Below are 18164 nucleotides of genomic sequence, written 5' to 3'. Positions count from 1 at the left end.
GAACCGCCCACTGTAGGAGAAGATCAGGTTCGAGATCATCTTAAGAACCTGAAGGTGCACAAGTCCATGGGACCTGATGAGGTGCATCCGCGGGTCCTGAGGGAACTAGTGTATGACTTGTCCAAAGCATTTGATACTGTCCCACATGACATCCTTGTCTCTAAACTGGAGAAACATGGATTTGATGGATGGACCACTTGGATAACGAATTGGCTGGATGGTCACACTCAAAGAGTTGTGGTTAACGGTTCAATGTCCAAGTGGAGGCCAGTGAAGAGTGGTGTTCCTCAGGGGTTAGTACTGGGACCAGTGCTATTTAACATCTTTGTTGGTGACATGGACAGTGGGATCGAGTGCACCCTCAGCAAGTTTGCAGATGACACCAAGTTGTGTGGTGTTGTGGACACACTGGAGGGAAGGGATGCCATCCAGAGTGACCTTGACAGGCTGGAGAGGTGGGCCTGTGAGAACCTCATGAAGTTCAACAAGGCCAGGTGCAAGGTCCTGCATGTGGGTCGGGGCAATCCCAAGCACAAGTACAGGCTGGGTGGAGAATGGATTTAAAGCATCCCTGAGGAAAAGGACTTGGGAGTGCTGGTGGATGAGAAGCTCAACATGAGCCGGCAATGTGCACTTGCAGCCCAGAAAGCCAAGCACAGCCACCTAGAATACTGCATTCAGCTCTGCAGTCCCCAACACAAGAAGGACATGGAGCTGCTGGAGCAAGTCCAGAGGAGGGGCACAAAGATGATCCGAGGGCTGGAGCACCTCTGCTATGAAGACAGGCTGAGAGAGTTGGGACTGTTCAGCCTGGAGAAGAGAAGGCTCCGGGGTGATCTTATTGCAGCCTTCCAGTACTTAAAGGGAGCCTACAGGAAAGCTGGAGAGGGACGTTTTACCTCTGTGATGTGCATGTAGTGATAGGACAAGGGGCAATGGCTTTAAACTGAAAGAGGGGAGACTTAGATTAGATACAAGGAAGAAATTCTTCACTTTGAGAGTGGTGAGGCATTGGAACAGGTTGCCTAGAGAAGTTGTGGATGCCCCATCCCTGGAAGTGTTCAAGGCCAGGTTGGATGAGGCTTTGAGCAACCTGGTGTACTGGAGGGTGTTCCTGCCCATGGCAGGGGGGTTGGAACTTGATGATCTTTGAGGTTCCTTCCAACCCTAACCATTCTATGATTCTATAACATTGTTAATATTATACTGCCTTTTTCATCGTATTCTCCCAATAATAAAATCCCTTGTTGAATCTATCTTCATAACATCATCCATTCATACTATTTTATAACTAAGGAACCAAAAGACAGTTTTAATGCTTAAATCATAAAACCAATCTAATAGATTATTTTTTCCAGAGTACTTAACGATTTCAGCATACACTGAAAGCATAGTTTAATTACAGTTATGAGAGCTTTGAGCTTCTGAAATTTCAGCCTTAGATAATAATAACCATGGTCAGTCAAGAAACTTTCAGGTTAGATGATTGTTCTTAAAATACACAGGTGCCATAGCAAAGACAAGAACAGAATTTGCTTTTAGGCACATTAAACAGTTAACCCTTTTTTCCTACCATTCACTACATGCCTTTCAACCTTTATTACATACAGGAAAATAGAGAGTGTATTTTTTCGGAGTATAAACCTAATGCATTCTCAGAACACCATCCATCTTGCACATCAAAGGAAACAGGGGCTTTGTGGAAAAGTACAGCATGTGACTATGTTGTCAAATACTGAGTTATAATGCATCAAAGGATCAAATCAGCATGGCACAGGCACCATTACTTTTAACAATTCCTAAATTTGAGTGCCTTGGCATTGCAATTTAACATACTTTTCACACAGAAACATAAGCCACTAAACGGTATTAAAAATCCTCAAAACCCACCCCAGCAATATCCAAACACAGCTCGCCTGGGTCCCGACAGAAGCCACGCTATGCTACGTGAAGGCAATGGCGATGACGATGGCAGCAGCAGCAGCAGTTGCTGCTGCTGGCTCCCTGCCGGCCCTGCACGCATAGGAAGAAGTGTGTCAGGCCCCTTCTGCCATCACAGGAAGCACAGCCACAAGTCCCCTGCTCATTGCTCATGCACAGCTTGTTTTTTCCATCTTCTTGAAGGATTGACAACCGGCTGGATATTTTTCTAGCTGAAAGTAGCTTGCAAACTCTGTCTGCCATAGCTAGAGCACCAAGGTGTAAAATCAAATCAACCTCTAAATTCAGTAATCCATTAGACCCCCATCAGATTTGATTTGAGTACATGGAGCAGCTGGTAGCACTCTTAGGCTGTTATCATTTCCTTGGACGAGTCACTAAAACAAAGTAAGGGTTTTTCAGTGACCTTCCCAACTAGAAGCTGACAGAAAAAGCATACCGACGTTCTGAGCTGAGTTCAGACGTTGGAGGACTTCTGCCTGGAATAATTTTGCTCCTTGCAGTCTCAGCCTTAATACAGACTGCAAGCAATTTTCCCAGTATTCCCAGTATTTTCCCAGTCTGTCAGAGAGTGAATGAAGCACATGGCATAATCCCTAGCCTTAAAGGCACTACTCCACTGGGCAGCAAAGCTGAATCCAGCATGCTGATTTTTGCCACATCTAGATTTTGGTAAAATAGCCTGGTTGTGGACTCTCATGCCAGTAAGCTGAAGACCTTTTCCTAGCCTGCCTCTATCCTTTCGCACTTCTACCAAATCTTATAATAACACATCCACCTCCTGCATCACTTTCAGTCCATTTTCCAATCAGCATATTTAATTACATAAAGCATTGCAGTCTGACTTCCTCTTCCTTTGCTCTGCAAGGGTGCCTGAAGAACAAAGTCGGGTTTGGACACGTCCATGGATGGGAAAAGAGAGAAAAAAAGAGCCTCCTTCAGGTTTGATATAAGATAGTATCTGCTATTCAAGTGAACTGCAACAACCAGAAGCCTCAATTGCAACAGAAGTCCCTCAGTACTTCAAGATGTCCATCAGTAAACATATACACCCAGTTCATCAATCACATAGAGGCTGTAACTAGCTGGACCGTGTTAATATGGTATCTTCAGTAAATGTTACTTTCCATATTTTACTGTGATTTTGAAAATTTCAGAACTTGACTAACTGTGGCTATTTCTTTATAAGAATGGTAAAAGAGCATAACCCTGAACCATATAAAGGACTGGCTAGTGTTAACATGGATAAACTTTTGTAAAATTTCTTTTCAGTCTGAGGGAGAATATCCTAGTTTTTGGGGAAATACTGACCTAACTAGCTGAAATGCTCATAAATGAAAGTTACTCTAGATCTGGAAATCTTAGCCTCAGTGGTGAATGATATGAGAGTAAAAGATATACTGCATATTAAAACTGTTGATTAAGCATAACTTTACAGTACCATGGCATTCAAATAGTTACATGGGAAGCTATGGTAAGTGTTGCTTAAATTCTTGAATATTGCTTAATTCTAAAACTGGCAGTACTGGAAATTAGCACAGGTATTTTAAGAATAAGTCTGATTCCTATAACATACAGTCATGTTTTATATAGTAAATTCATAATTGTTTTTATGCACAATATATCAAATCTCTCTTTCCTATTTCTATTTCTTCCTTTCCTTGACTATTTTAACATCTCCAGTTTTTCATATAATATCATATTATCAAGAATTTCAAGTTGGAGTTCCTAATTCTATTTTTTGTTTCACTCTAAGCCTTGTGATACGGTCAATATTAATTGGAATGAAGATCACTCTTTTAAAAAAAATCCTATTAGACTTTCACAATTACTCAAAGGTCCCTTTCACACACTTAGTATTATGAAAAAATTAGGAAAATATGGCACAGACTAGAGCAGTCCTAAACACTTCTTTTACAAGAGAGTTTGTTCCTCATTGATGCAAACGCCAGTGTCTAGCAACTTAAATACCTCCTAAGTACTTCTCTATGCAAATCCTTACAATTATATCTTTGTCTTTAGTATCTTAGTACAGGACAAGAATTCTGTCATCTGTGGTTCCTCCATTGCCTCCTATTTCACCTTCCTATAAACTGCTCTTTACATATGAAGTTATATGTAAAGTTACTCCTCCCCCTCCTTTCATTCCCCGGTTCCCTGTTGTAAACAATCAGCCTTGGCTATCCAGTTACCTTGTGACAGGACAGCGAAAGTCAGGGTAAGTCAAGCCTTAAACACTTGCATAAAACAAATAGGGCAGATAAACAAGAAAAGGTATTTTAGATCAGCTGATAGGAGTGCAGAAAGAACAAAAATAGCTTCGACACCCTTGTGTTAACCCATGCAAGACAACAAAGTGCCACTAACATAAGCATGCATTTATATTACAGCTAGAAAGAAAAAATAAAACAGTTTAAAACTAGAACATGGAAATTGGGTCAGCTTAGCATATTTCAGTACAGGGTTTCTGAAATGGCTGCTATACTAACCTTGGCTGGTCAGAATGCCCCAGCTAGCTTTTCGTTTCGCAGGACACTCCCCTATACTTTCTAGGCTTCTTTTGGGGAGATTCTGGCTCGTCTGAAGAGCAGTATTTGTTGTCATTATTTGTTTCTGGAGCAAAGCCTGTCTGGCATTGATGCAGGTACTCTGGTCTGACGAACGTCCAGAAATGGATTTCTACTACCTTTTTTCCTCCCTTCGTTTTTTCACTAAGGATCTTGCTGTACTTACTGTAGAATGGCTACAACACTGAAATCCATTCAGTAACATTTACTAGCTTGGACTAGTGAGTACATAGTGGGGGAAGGGAAGAACTGCTCTAGCATTTTCTATTTTTAAAACAGAGAAAGAATCAGCTTAGCTACAGCATGAGTCTTAACTATTTACATGATTTAAAAGGAAAGGTGTTAATTTTTTAATCATTTAACCAAACAAGAAACAAGATTCTTAAAGCATAAGTATGCAATGCTTTGTTGCTTGAATAACAAACATCCTAAAACAGAAAAACTAAAACTATCTTATCAGAATGGCAATTCTTTTAATAACAGAAACAGTTCAGTATTACTGGATCAGGCTTTACTCATATGTAACTTGCAGGTAAGAGAGATTTTGGAATTCGGAAGAATCCATGAAACTATGAACCACTTCTGGTTTTTTGTTGTTTCTTTTGTGTTTTTTTTTTTTTTTTAAGTAGGGGACAAGGTATCCGACAGCTGTCAACTAGAAACTAAATCTCAAATAAATAAAAGCATGATTTGACTACTAAAAAAAAAAAAGGAAAAAAAAAAGATTTCACTAGTTATTTTGAACGTTTGATCCCTTTACGAAAGTAAGGCTATATTCTTGTCACAAGCAGCACAAGTCAGTATTTTATTTTAAGTAATAACAAAAACAACGACAACCACCTAGTAATAGAATTTTTTGCTTATTACTATGTATCACACTGATACAATACAACAGAAATCTGCAGGGAGAAGCAATCCATGACAAAATTCCAGCATGGATAAGGAGGATAGTGATTTCTCTGTACTAATAACATAAGACTCCACTTTTACCTCCCAACCACTTACTTCTAGTATTTCCTCACTATCCTCTTCTACTGATACAAAAAATAGCCCTTTGTAAACTTTTTAAAAGGAAATGACTATTACTGGGTTTCATTAATACTGTCCCTTTCAGGTACCTCATAAAAATTAAGACGTTGAAATAATGCATAGGTATTTAATGAGATTTTCTATATCCTTCTTGTTTTTCTTTAAGAGAAAATCAGAGGCAAGTTTATAGTTAGGGGAAGGGGAAGAAGAAGGCACCGTTGCAAACTTCACCTTGAAATTACAGCACATGAGAACTGCCCTACTGGAAAGGTGCTACACTCTTTACAGAACAGAAGCAGGTGGGCTATGGCTATTCTCACAAGAGAGAACAAAACTGCACCCTCCCAGATGTTATGCTGCTTTCAGAAAGTTGTTTTCCTCAGGTTTTATCTAGCTGGATGAACCACAATATCTCACAGACTGAAATAAACACTTCTACACATCCAGCAATCAGACTCTGCAAGTAGGTCTTGAACAGAGCTTTCACAAAAGGCCTCATTATCAAAACACGCATTATAAAATATACTGCTTTAATACTAGAATTACTTGTTAAATTGTAGTGTTTCTTCAAGTAAAGAAATACTGCAAGATGAAGTAAAAGGAAAGCTTACTAAGGACGTGTATACATGTATCTGTGTCAGGAAGACATCAGCACTATTCTCCAAGTCAGAAATAACCGATGACAATTTCTACACTTGCCATGGCTCTGAGGCTCATCTCAGTTTTACACTTCCCTTTCATTTGGAATGGAATCCCAGGACTTTTAGGAGAAGGTGACGAGGATCAGGATCAAGCAAAGCATCTGGCACTGTAGGGGAGGGATTGACTGTGGGCTGGGAAGACAAGACCTACATGTTTTTGTAGGAGTTTTGTGGGTGAGGTTGTCAGCTGAGAACAAAGCTGGGTCCTTCTAGAGGGGTGGTACAAACCTAGAAGTAGTTCATACAACTTGCTTTCCACAGATATTCCAGCCCCCATTCCTCTTACTAGTCTCAGAGGTGTGACTTGTAGGAGCAAAGAAACCAGCAGATGCACAGACAGCTGCCACGGCTTCAAAGAGGAAGGCTCCCAGGGGAGTCAGTAGCACCTGCTCACTCTCGTCCAGAGAACTGCACAGGAAGCAATGAGCTATGAATGGAGTTAGACTACCCCCAAAACCTGCCACCATCAAGGCAAGTGTACTAGGAAAAGTATCACTATTTCATAGACACTTGGCACCCATTATTATTAAGTTACTTGGAATACTTTGGAGGACATCAGAATGTGATGTATAAAACTATGCACTGTTTTTTCATGTTTTAAAGAAGGCCAAGCTTATCCCCATTCAGGACTCCAGAAGCCACTTTTCACTAAATTCTGCTAGCCACAACCATTCAGCCTCCAAGCAAAAGCCATTAAAGGTCCTATTAAAACAGTACATAAATAAAAGTTTTTTTTAAAAAAGTGAAGCCTAGAACAACATCAGAAATCAAGTGGAAATGTATTAAAAATATACTTGAGATGTTGACATAAAGAGGGCATGCCCATACAGTTAACACTGTGGAACAAGACTGAAGAACTCGCTATTTCACTCACTATTTTAACTCTGACATGGAATCGCTACATGATCTTCAAGTCAGCCATCCATGCACTGGGTTACATTAGGTACAAAATAAAAATAACTATCTCTCGACTTCATTAGGTAATACAACTATTAATATTTATATGAAACTACTTGGGCTTGGTACTCGGATTCTGTTCTTCAGATTTTTCTCTGTATAAGACAATCAAACACTTCCAAAATGTGTCAGAAAACCTCTAACAGAAGTCTAAGTAGACATCCAAGTATGTACAAAATACAGTAGGCCATTACTTTCCCTACCTTTGCACACAAGCAATTAGGGACAGTATTTATAGTTCCTCATGGAAGCAGTGCAGCTACCTGCAAAAAAGTAGCCACAGAACAGGACAGACACTACAGTCTGAGAGTAAGGAAACTGGAGGATTTTACTGATGAGTTTGGAATTCTGATTTAAATTAGCGGACAAGCTTTAAATAAACCGCTATGTTGCATTTCACTAATAATTAGTTCTATTCAACCTCTATAAACCAGGGGAAGAACTGTTAAAGGAAACTGTCGTGATTTCCTTCACAATCCTTTTTATCCAGATTTTTATAAAGAGAAATGTCAGTACAGTTTCAACATTTCTATGACAGCAAATAGCCCTGGGTTTAATCTACAGGGGCAGCAGTTCTTAACAGGTGAGAATGAAAATGGAAATAAATTTTTGTTTTTCCCTTTCATTCTATTTTGGAAGACTATTCTTAAGGCAATAAAGATGCAACTGTTATAACACACACACAAAAATGTGTTAATAAAAACAACAATGACAAAAAAAAAACCCCACACCTTTCAACACATGATGCAGCCCGATCCAATACAGTCCAAATTCCACCATTTTCAAGTGTCACAGGTCAGCGTTCTGTGTGCAACCCTCCTCAAGCTGGCAAACTAATGAGCCACCTCGCTTCCCAAACTACTCTGTACTCTGAGATTGAGTCTACTTTTATGATCAGGATTATTTTGGGGTGACAGTGACTGCTCGGAACCTGCAGGACTAAATTCTGAAGGAAGCTAAATTCTGGAACAGGAGTAGAAACTGCATCTTCCTGCTGATGTAATCTACAGACTACAACCATGAAGCTGAAATGACAGAGAGGCTCCCTGGATCTCAATGCCAGTACTCCACGAGTTGCCTGTCATTTGACATTGCCAGAAACAAACAAGCAGGGATCTTGAACATTCCTCCCTGTAGGAGAAGCCAAGATGAAGCAAGTTTTAGAAATATTTACAGAAACACAGTTACTGACAAAAATACAACATTCTAAAAGGCCACAGTGACCACTGTTGCATCCTGCTCAACGCCAAGGAACTTAAATGCACCATAAAAGTACAGTGATAAAGCTCTAACAGCAGGACAGGGAAAGGACTGGAACAATTACTTTTTTTTTTTAAGAAAAACAGATGATTCTTCCATCAAGCCATGCTTCATGGCCAGTACAATGATATTACAAGTCATTAGCAGTCAACTAGAAGCTTAGGCGTTACCCAGGTGTCACCAACCAGCTCTCCGTCTTCCACATCTTGACGAACACCAGCAGATATACAGATAATGCTTCAATGGTCATTAGTTATTTAAGCATAAAACGACATTTCTCTGCGCCACCATAAGCACTAAAAAAAGCCTATTACACACTCCTGCTACAGTATCATCGCTGTCTCTTAGCTGGAAATCCAAATTAGTAGTAAGATAGCAAGAGCATGGATGGCTAGTAGTTTCCCTACCTCTTCCCCTGGGATTTTTATAGTTGTTAGATCTCGTTAGGTCTTGTATCCTTGGATGCTGGGAATCAGAATGAAAGGTTTAGAAAATATTTTAAATTCTGATATGATGATGGCTCTGTCTTAGCCACCACAGAAGTCAAATAAGAAACAATGACACATATACTACATTTCTTGGCTAGGGAATTTGCAACGTGTACTCACTAGACCTCTTCACGCAGAAGGGCAGTAGTAACATAGAATAGTTGCTAACATGTGCGCTAAAAAAACCCCACAAAAACCCCACATCACAGCAGTCATGCTTGATGAACCTGACCAAATCAGTCACCAGCCCAGGCTTCAGGTATTGACAGAGAAGAAAGACACAAGGCACGAGACCAGTGATAAGCATGGGAGTGGTATAGGGCATCACACATCATATCTATTGCCAGGCAGGCTCTAGACATAGCAAAAAGTAACATCCACTGGTGCAACAGATGCAGCATGCCATCGTGGATTTATGACCAACCAGCCAGTATTGCTGCAATCATGAGTAGAGCTCAGTACTTGGGCATGTCATGCATTCCCCCAAAGCCATCATCATCTAACCCTGGCAGAAGTTCACTCACTGCTTGCCTGCATTGCAAATGTTTGAGAACATCGCCTACAAGAGAGGAGTGTGAATAGCAGAACCCTGGCCATAATAAGTCCATGGCTGAGGGAAGGAACATCACCTTCAGGGAGCTATGCTATTTTGGTCTTCCCCTGTTGCCTTGTGCCCCACTGCTGCAAAAAAGACCAGCGCAGATAGTATGTTTGAGCTTGCCCCAATCCAGTATTGGAGTTTCCTAACGGCTTTTCTTTAACAACGGCTGTCTTTAAGGCCTTGCAGGCAGATTGCTCCAAGATCATCTTTCAGTCTTATTGATATACACCTTTAAAAATCCAGGTTTTCAACTGTATCAGAGTTCACAATGTTTCATTTTGTTCTTGTAGTTCAAAAGCTTATTATTCATTTAATTCAGAAAAATAAAATATCAGTTGGTAAAGGGGATTTCCATGTGAGTTAACTTTAGAGCGTGCACACCAAGCAAGCCAACAGGACCTAGGCTAGTGACAAGTTAAGGTCCATCTTCAGAAAAGACATTTCAAGGAGGCACACATAAACAATACTGACCATAAAACACAACTTGTGGTGATGCTCTTCTCAAGGAAGTCCTGACATACATATACAGATAGGAGTTAAAAAAAACCAACCCACAAAGGAATCCTCATGATAGGATATCTGAGTTCCTTTCATGGAAGCAAGTACGCAAATGGGCTCCAGCAGATATAGTCACTATAAGTTTCTGTAGCCTCAAAGATATTCTTTAAGGTGAAGGAAGAGTCAATGCTCACCAACAGAAGTGCTTGGGGTTTTTTTTCTGCAGATGGGTCAGAGCTGGGGCCATACCAATCTAGTTGCATCATATAACCCTCATCAAAATCCCTTTAAGGTTGATCATGTTCTTCAGAGGATAATGGTTCTGGTATCTGGCTGATATGTGGTGTCATCTGCTTCATTCTAAGTGTCTTCTTGAGATTTATTTTAACGTATGACTCTTCTTTGGCAGTTATTTGTTATACTAGGCAAAGTTATTTAGCGTATAAGAGAAGGTGACAAGCTCCATCGAGAAAAATTTCCTTGTGAACTTTTAAAAAAGAACATTCACACTATCTTAAGCATTTTTACACCATTAGCTTACGTGCTGCACATGAGAAACAAATGCTAAATGCAGTGCCTTACACCAAGTGGTATGGTGAATAGGTATGCCATACAATCAATATTCCTGTCATGACTAAATGAATCTCTATTGTATCCAGGAAGCTAGTAGAGGTCTTATATGGCTTTTATTAATAGAACTGTGATCTCTCTGGCATGCAAGTTGAGAAAATGCCTCGTGCCTATCTTCCCTACCTAACAACTGCTGCTGAGTGACATTATCAATTGCGACTTGTTAGAATAAAATAATAGCAAAACTTTGCTCTAATCATTCACTACAGTTCAAAACATAAACAAGCTTCCCAAACAGATCTCTAACAGTGAAACACAACATTATTTCCTATTTATGACTTGTATTTGATGGATCTGGTTTCTTGGGTGCACCCAAGCAATCACTGTTCCATGTGCAAGAAAAAGAAAGAAACAGAAGGCTCAATACTATTTATAAGTCTCATAAGCCTTAAAGGAGATGGGGACTCCAGTCTTGAACTAGCACAGTCCTATGGATCGCTTAATTTAGGGTAACTAGGAATAATTGGTGTACTGAACATTCCTACCATGCCTGGCCAATGCAGATACAGCAAAGGTGGGTAGCTTAGAACCTGCTATGTTCCTTCAAGAGTAGAATATTTTCATAAACTTAGAAGAAATCAGGGTATTTTCACCTCTCCAGTTCTGCAAAAGCAGCCAAATACATGCTGAGAAGCTATACTCAAATACTACAAATACAAATTCTGCTTTCAAATGACTTTCAAATCTTACTTTAAAATAGTATAGTTATGCATAAAGTGATATTCTATAAAGATTTTTACAAAGAGGCTTGACATAATTAAAAACCTATGATATTCAAGAAAAAGCAATTTAAGTTGTCAGAACTACTTAGCTTGTACATCAGACCCCAGATGTCTGTATAAGTACCTGATGAGTTGTTTGTCGCTTATGCTGTCTTAACTTCTGCAAAATGATCCTTTCATAAGAAAGTTCCCCTACACTACCTTCTGCCTGCAGCTAAAACCATTTTAACAGTTATTGAGTATCAGTTTTAATTTTGATAAAATAGACTCTTTGCTTTATAAAAAGTTTATGCATGGGAACTGTATCTCCTTCTATAAAATTATCTGTATTATCCAAGTATGGACTCTTCCATACGAACCAAGCTCTTACTGGTATCTGCTAGTAGAGTTTATATCTCACACACTCAAAACACCTGACAAGGAATTAACTTTTAAGATTTGATACACACTTACACTTTGAAATCACTTCATATCACAGTACTACTACGTCATCCTAAAGCAATCGAACCATAAAACTCAGCTGAAGCTCCAACTCGGCACTTGTACGTACAAAGCACTTTCGTGACATGACCAGCTAGTTGGTAAAGTAGGAAGAGTCTAAAGGTTGCTTTTGATCCTCCGGTTTGTGTCACGCAACAGCTGTACAAAAGGCTGAATTAACTCTTCATAGGTCTGGAAATACAGTGAGAGAAGAAACCTTACATGCAGATCACTGTCACTGCAGATAGCCTGGTAACGATCTAATTGTGCTCGAAGTTAATTTGCAATTCACTTCATTTTTGTAGGTCAGTTTGTAGGGCACAGAATTTTAAAATGGAATAAACATATATGTGCTATGACTTTTTCCTAAAGAAAGGAGTAAAATGTTGACTTCCGCAAATATTCTACCGTAGTGAATAAATACACGTTCACTTCCACACGACGAGAAAAGAAAAGCTAGGCACCGCAATCTATTTACAACACAGCTCCTGTAGTTCCTGATTGCAAAGCACTTCGCTCTAAACAACCAATCAGGCCCTTTCAATTCAATGGGGCAAGTACGTGTATATGAGTGTGTTTACAAAATCAGTGCCAAAGTTAAAAATAATCCAGTAAATGGGACCTTTATACTAGAATAGATCCCTTTTTCATTTAATTCTTTTACGGCAGTGATACCACTGACTTCACTGTAAAAAGCATTCAATTCTGATAGTTTATTAAGACATGGGTCATTAATCCACTTTAAACAAATGTAAAAGACTGTCCTGCTTTTGATGTTGTTCTGATTTTTAATATTGCAGGTGATAGAATGTTACAAAATCAGTAGCTGACACTAAACTGCAGGTGTTGCAACTGCTCAGAGGGAAACAATTCAAAGCAGACTTGAGTAAAATGGAGAAACTGATGAGCATGAAGTTAGCTGAAGGCCAGTACCAAGTATTACACTTAGAGAGGAAAAAGCAAATGCATAGTACAGTGACTCTGCTTTAACATGGGGTTTATAGTAGGCTACAGACTATATCCTTAATACTTTACTGTTGGGGTGGCAAAAAAAAAAAAAAAAAAAAGCAGCATCATTCCAGAAGGTATTACATAGGATATCATATACATGCCATATGAGCTAACAACCAATATTTCCACTGGTTGCACTAATGAAGTCTCAGCTGGAGCACTCTGTTTAACATGGGGAATTAAACATCAGTAAAGATGTCTGTGAACTGTATATGAACTGGCATAAGTCCAAAGGAGAGCAACTACAGTAATTCCAGGTCTAGAAAATAAGACTTACGAGGACAGACTAAGTTAAATCCTTTTTTTTCTGTTTGTTTATTCTAGAAAAGACAAAAACAGAAGAGGTAGGAAGATACATGATAATAGTCTTTAAATTGATTACTTCTCATACATGGAGAAAAACTGATAAATACCTTAATCATATTTTATGTATTTAGTTTGCAGAAATAAAGATTTAGGTGGGTCTTGGGGGGAGTAGGAAGCATTCTAGTGATGAGAACAGCAAAAATTGGCTGCATAAGGACATGGCAGAAATCACAATTACTAAGCATTTTAAAAACAAGTTAGACAAACATTTGCCAGACAACCCATGTATATTTGATCCTAGAGTGTCCAAATTACCTCTCAAGGTGCCTTTCAGCTGTGCACAAGAAAGGTTTTACTCAGACTTCATCTCCTTAAACAAATTAATTAACTATTAATTAATTAATAGTTAGTAGAGATTTTATATGCATTTTTCTGGTCTTAGCTGATGCTGAACACTGATCTAGATCTTATATTTCAATGCCACCTACACAATATAATAATTTCTAATTAATTATTGGGACACTATCCCTGTCCAGCTGTTCACATACATATGAGATCCAAAGGATAGATTTAACGCAATAAATTGGTGACTGTCCGTACTGGAGAGACAATATTCCTGAAATACAAAATATGATCTGTTTCACTACAAATATCTAGCAACAAGACCCCAGTAGGCAGATGATACAGGTAAAGCTGTCTCCTTGTATTCAGCAAAGAACAAGCCACAAAACAAGTCAGCCATGAAATGTGTGATCTCTGGGCCTCAAATCCTGTACTGACTTACACACCTTCAGTTTGAAAAAAGGAGTTCCACCAAGTACCACTGTTCAGTACATAAAATCTCCTCAATTAATCAGGCTTTGTAAAAGAAAGGCTTATTTTAACTCAAGAGCTTAATTCAGTAAACATGAAATAATGACTGTGCCTAGTAGCACGTTATTTCCAAAGGCTCCTTTCTTCTTCAAAATTATAGCATTCTATCCTAGCCAAGCCATTATAACAGCAAAAACTAATTTTGCAGTATTACAAGCGAACTGAAAATACCAGCACTAACAGAATTTCAGGAGTACGTAATCAGGTTAAAACTAGAAAATGAAAACTAACATTTCCTCTAATTAGAATTACTTCTTGAAACACTATAAACTTCAATTAGGCAATGATAGGCTATTTATCTGTTTTGTTTTGTTGTTTGATTTTGCTGGTTTTTTTTTTCTGAGGCTTCTCTATTGCTTAATAAAAACCACAAAACAGGATCACTAATTAGGAAGATACTCAGTGTTTAATTTTATCATCTACTGTTACGAGTTGTAGCTTCACATTACTTATTGTACATCTTCTAGGTATTACTTTGAACACGGTATTTTGTTACAAGTTTGTATAAACTCTACTGAGGTATCTCTGTAGTGTATTTTACCAACATAAACAAACCAAATCCCACACCATGGTGTGAGTTGAGACAGTATCATGCCCTCTTCTACAAACATAGAACAAAGGTGTAGAAAAGATGAGACAAAATAGTAATTTTGAGGAGCCTTATTTGCATCCCAAAGAGCAAGGATTGGTCTGTTACTCACGACAACTGACTGAATTTGCAGATTATGCAACATTAGCTGAACGTGTGCTTAGGACTGTTCCAAATCCAGACTCAAATGCTGCAAGTTGGGCAGTGAAAAATTAAGAGACACTAGTGTGGAGTTGTAAAAAGAACAGTTTAAGCAACAAATAGTTGCATTAACTATTTTCTTTTAATAAACCAAGCAGAAAAACAGCAACTCTACCATATTGGCTCAATGGCCGTACTCAGAGAGTAGTGGTCAACGGCTCGATGTCCATGTGGAGACCGGTCACGAGTGGCGTCCCTCAGGGGTCCGTGTTGGGCCCAGCCCTCTTCAACATCTTTGTCGGTGACGTGGACAGTGGCATGGAGTGCACCCTCAGCAAGTTCGCCGATGACACCAAGCTGTGTGGTGCTGTCGACACGCTGGAAGGGAGGGATGCCATCCAGAGGGACCTCGACAGGCTGGAGAGGTGGGCCCGTACCAACCTCATGAAGTTTAACCAGGCCAAGTGCAAGGTCCTACATCTGGGTCATGGCAATCCCAGGCACAAATACAGACTGGGCGGAGAATGGATCGTGAGCAGCCCTGAGGAGAAGGACTTGGGAGTACTGGTGGACGAGAAGCTCAATATGAGCCGGCAATGTGCTCTTGCGGCCCAGAAGGCCAACCGCATCCTGGGCTGCATCAAGAGGAGCGTGGCCAGCAGGTCAAGGGAGGTGATTCTCCCCCTCTACTCTGCCCTCGTGAGACCTCACTTGGAGTATTGCGTCCAGTTCTGGAGTCCCCAACATAAGAAGGACATGGACCAGTTGGAGAGGGTCCAGAGGAGGGCCACGAAGATGATAAGAGGGCTGGAGCACCTTTCCTATGAGGACAGGCTGAAAGAGTTGGGGCTGTTCAGCCTGGAGAAGAGGAGGCTCCGGGGTGACCTTATAGCGGTCTTCCAGTACCTCAAGGGGGCCTACAAGAACGATGGCCAGTTGTGATAGGACAAGGGGTAATGGTTTTAAAATAGAGGGAGGTAGATTCAGGTTGGATATTAGGAAAAAATTTTTTACCATGAGAGTTGTAGAACACTGGAACAGGTTGCCCAGAGAGGTGGTGGATGCTCCATCCCTGGAGACGTTCAAGGCCCGGTTGGATGAGGCCCTGAGCAACCTGATCTAGTTGGAGATATCCCTGTTCCTTGCAGGGGGGTTGGACTAGATGACCTTTGAAGGTCCCTTCCAGCCCTAACGATTCTATGATTCTATGATTCTATATGTTTGAGCCTTTAAATCAATATACATCTCTGCTAGCTGAGCAAAACAGTAACCTGCAAGAGTGATACATTTTCACCTTTTGCATAGGCCAGCTACTAGAAGGCTGAATATACATTTATTTAGATATAATAGTTCAGACATTTGACAAATGACCAAACTAAAGTCTCCTGGATTCAGCAAAAGGTAACACTGTAGAGACTATTTTACTTTACAATCTGATGCACATCATTCCTTTCCCTCTAGTTTTTCCCAGTCTTTTTCCTTCCTTACTCAGATCCTATGTTAGTCTTCCCAGAATGTGCTGCCTTAGAGCTAGCCAGCAGTTTTTGACATAAAATTTCTTGATTTCAACTGAGGGCTACCACATTCACTGCGAGTACTTCTGCCAGTGGGATAGAGAGTCAGTTCCTCCCATCCTCCTGTAGTGAATACACATACGTACACACCCCCCACATACATATATATATCTGTACACATACTCACACACAAACACACATGCATAATAGTTCAAACGATGTGATTAACATATGCAGATGCAAAAACTTCAGGTTTCAGAACTTTCTCTCTAAATTGTGCAGAAAACACATACTATAAACCCACCTCAGGTAAATCTTTGCTTTAAGATGAAAGTCTCTCTCTGGTTTGCAAATTTAAATATGTACAAAATGTCTAACTTTTGTTCTAACATTGAAGACTGAAAAGATCTTTAAGTTTGAAACTATTTCTGGCTCGTTTCTACAGCTTCCCCCTTTGCATTTAACTTGACTTATTTCTTCTTGTTCACAACACCTAAGGGTGAGTGGTGAAGGCAGTAAGAGGCAAGACAAGTCTTCCTGTTCCATCACCTAACTCAAACTTGATGTCATTCCAGAATACAAGGAAGAACAATCAAAGACAAGCGAGGTAGCAGGGATTCCAAGTTGAACAAAAACATGGCTCAGTCATGCACTAGGATACCACAATCAAGAAGAGAGGGTTTTCTGCGTTCTGTGACCCAGCAAAAGCATTGAATGAAAACGGTACTGGCTCACCAAGGAAGAGCTTGAGGGAACAGTAGTGCCCAGCTCTGCCAAAGTTCTGCTTCAGCAAACAGAAAAAGAATTTTCACCAGAGCTTTCAACCCAGTAAAATTTGATAGGTTTCCACACAGATGCCCAAAATCTCACCCTGACAAACAGTAAGCTTCCTGACATGTGCCAAGACACTAATTCAAAGTATAGAAGGACTATATCTTCTCAAATAAATTAATGTAAGAAAATCTTAATTAAGAAATAATTCTCAGGAATATTTGGACTAGTTTCACTAAAGCAATGCAAAACAATCACAAGCCAAGTGTGGTAAATTTCAAGCACAAATGGGTAAGCTGGGGAACCTTAGAGGCAATTTGGAAAACCGTCTTAGACTGGGAAGTATTTGGCAATCTTAACCATAGCCTTAAGTATAGGCCTCTCTCCTAACAGGACATTGGCTGTAATACTTCAGTTTTATTCTGAACTTAATAACCTAAAAAAAAAAAAATTTAAAAAAGCCGAAATAGTGTAACAATACTCCTTCAGATAATTTTTCTTAAAAAACCACAGTGAGAACTACAGAAAAAAAACCACTCACATATATCATTTGATAAACCAAATATAAATGAGGCTAGCAGATAAATAATTACCTGGAAAAAAAAACACAGTAACAACAAAACCCCCAAACAACACTGATAAGATAATAAGTATAAATATACCTTGTCCTTGAGGAACTCCATAAAATTCAGCAGCTATCCTTGCTGCTTCCTTACGGTTTCCTTTCACAATGTAGAAATGACTAAGGATGGCAAGGCTGATCTTCACAAAAAGTTTAAAGCAAAAAAGGGAAAGTATAGTAAAGTAGACATTGGATAGCTGCTGGGCAAAAGGGCGACTTTCTTCTATGACAGTCATTGCTGCAGTAAAATCTGTCTCAGTGTTTGGGTAGGGCTCTCAAATGTGTTGATAAGATCATATGGCTCCAGCCACGCACTCTTGGGAACAACTGGTCCTGAGGAAAGAAAATATCAGCTGCTCATGATGCCTGCTGCTCAAAATATGACGATTATTTATACTGTACATAGTATTGAGTTCACTACCACTCCTGCTAGACTGGTCATATTCAAGTGGGAAGGAATATA

At 39.6% G+C, this 18164-nt stretch overlaps 1 protein-coding gene across 2 annotated transcripts in view; it reads right to left on the bottom strand.

Moving 5' to 3' along the window:
- The window catches only part of ASB5 (ankyrin repeat and SOCS box containing 5), a 33519-nt gene extending 15582 nt beyond the window's left edge, over positions 1 to 17937 (bottom strand). Inside the window, exons 1-2 of one of the 2 annotated variants that reach the window (XM_009981122.2) lie at positions 17742 to 17937; positions 4431 to 4595 (exon numbers count right to left, since the gene is read on the bottom strand). In XM_009981122.2, the coding sequence (XP_009979424.2) occupies positions 4431 to 4595; positions 17742 to 17937 (361 nt within the window). The remainder of the gene's footprint in view (positions 1 to 4430; positions 4596 to 17741) is intronic. The other variant, XM_009981121.2, reaches the window with a different exon arrangement.
- Between the last annotated feature and the right edge of the window lie 227 nt (positions 17938 to 18164).

Source organism: Tauraco erythrolophus, chromosome 5 (assembly GCF_009769465.1).
Source record: "Tauraco erythrolophus isolate bTauEry1 chromosome 5, bTauEry1.pri, whole genome shotgun sequence".
Classification (NCBI taxonomy): Eukaryota; Metazoa; Chordata; class Aves; order Musophagiformes; family Musophagidae; genus Tauraco; species Tauraco erythrolophus.
This window is presented reverse-complemented; position numbering and strand designations above follow the sequence as displayed.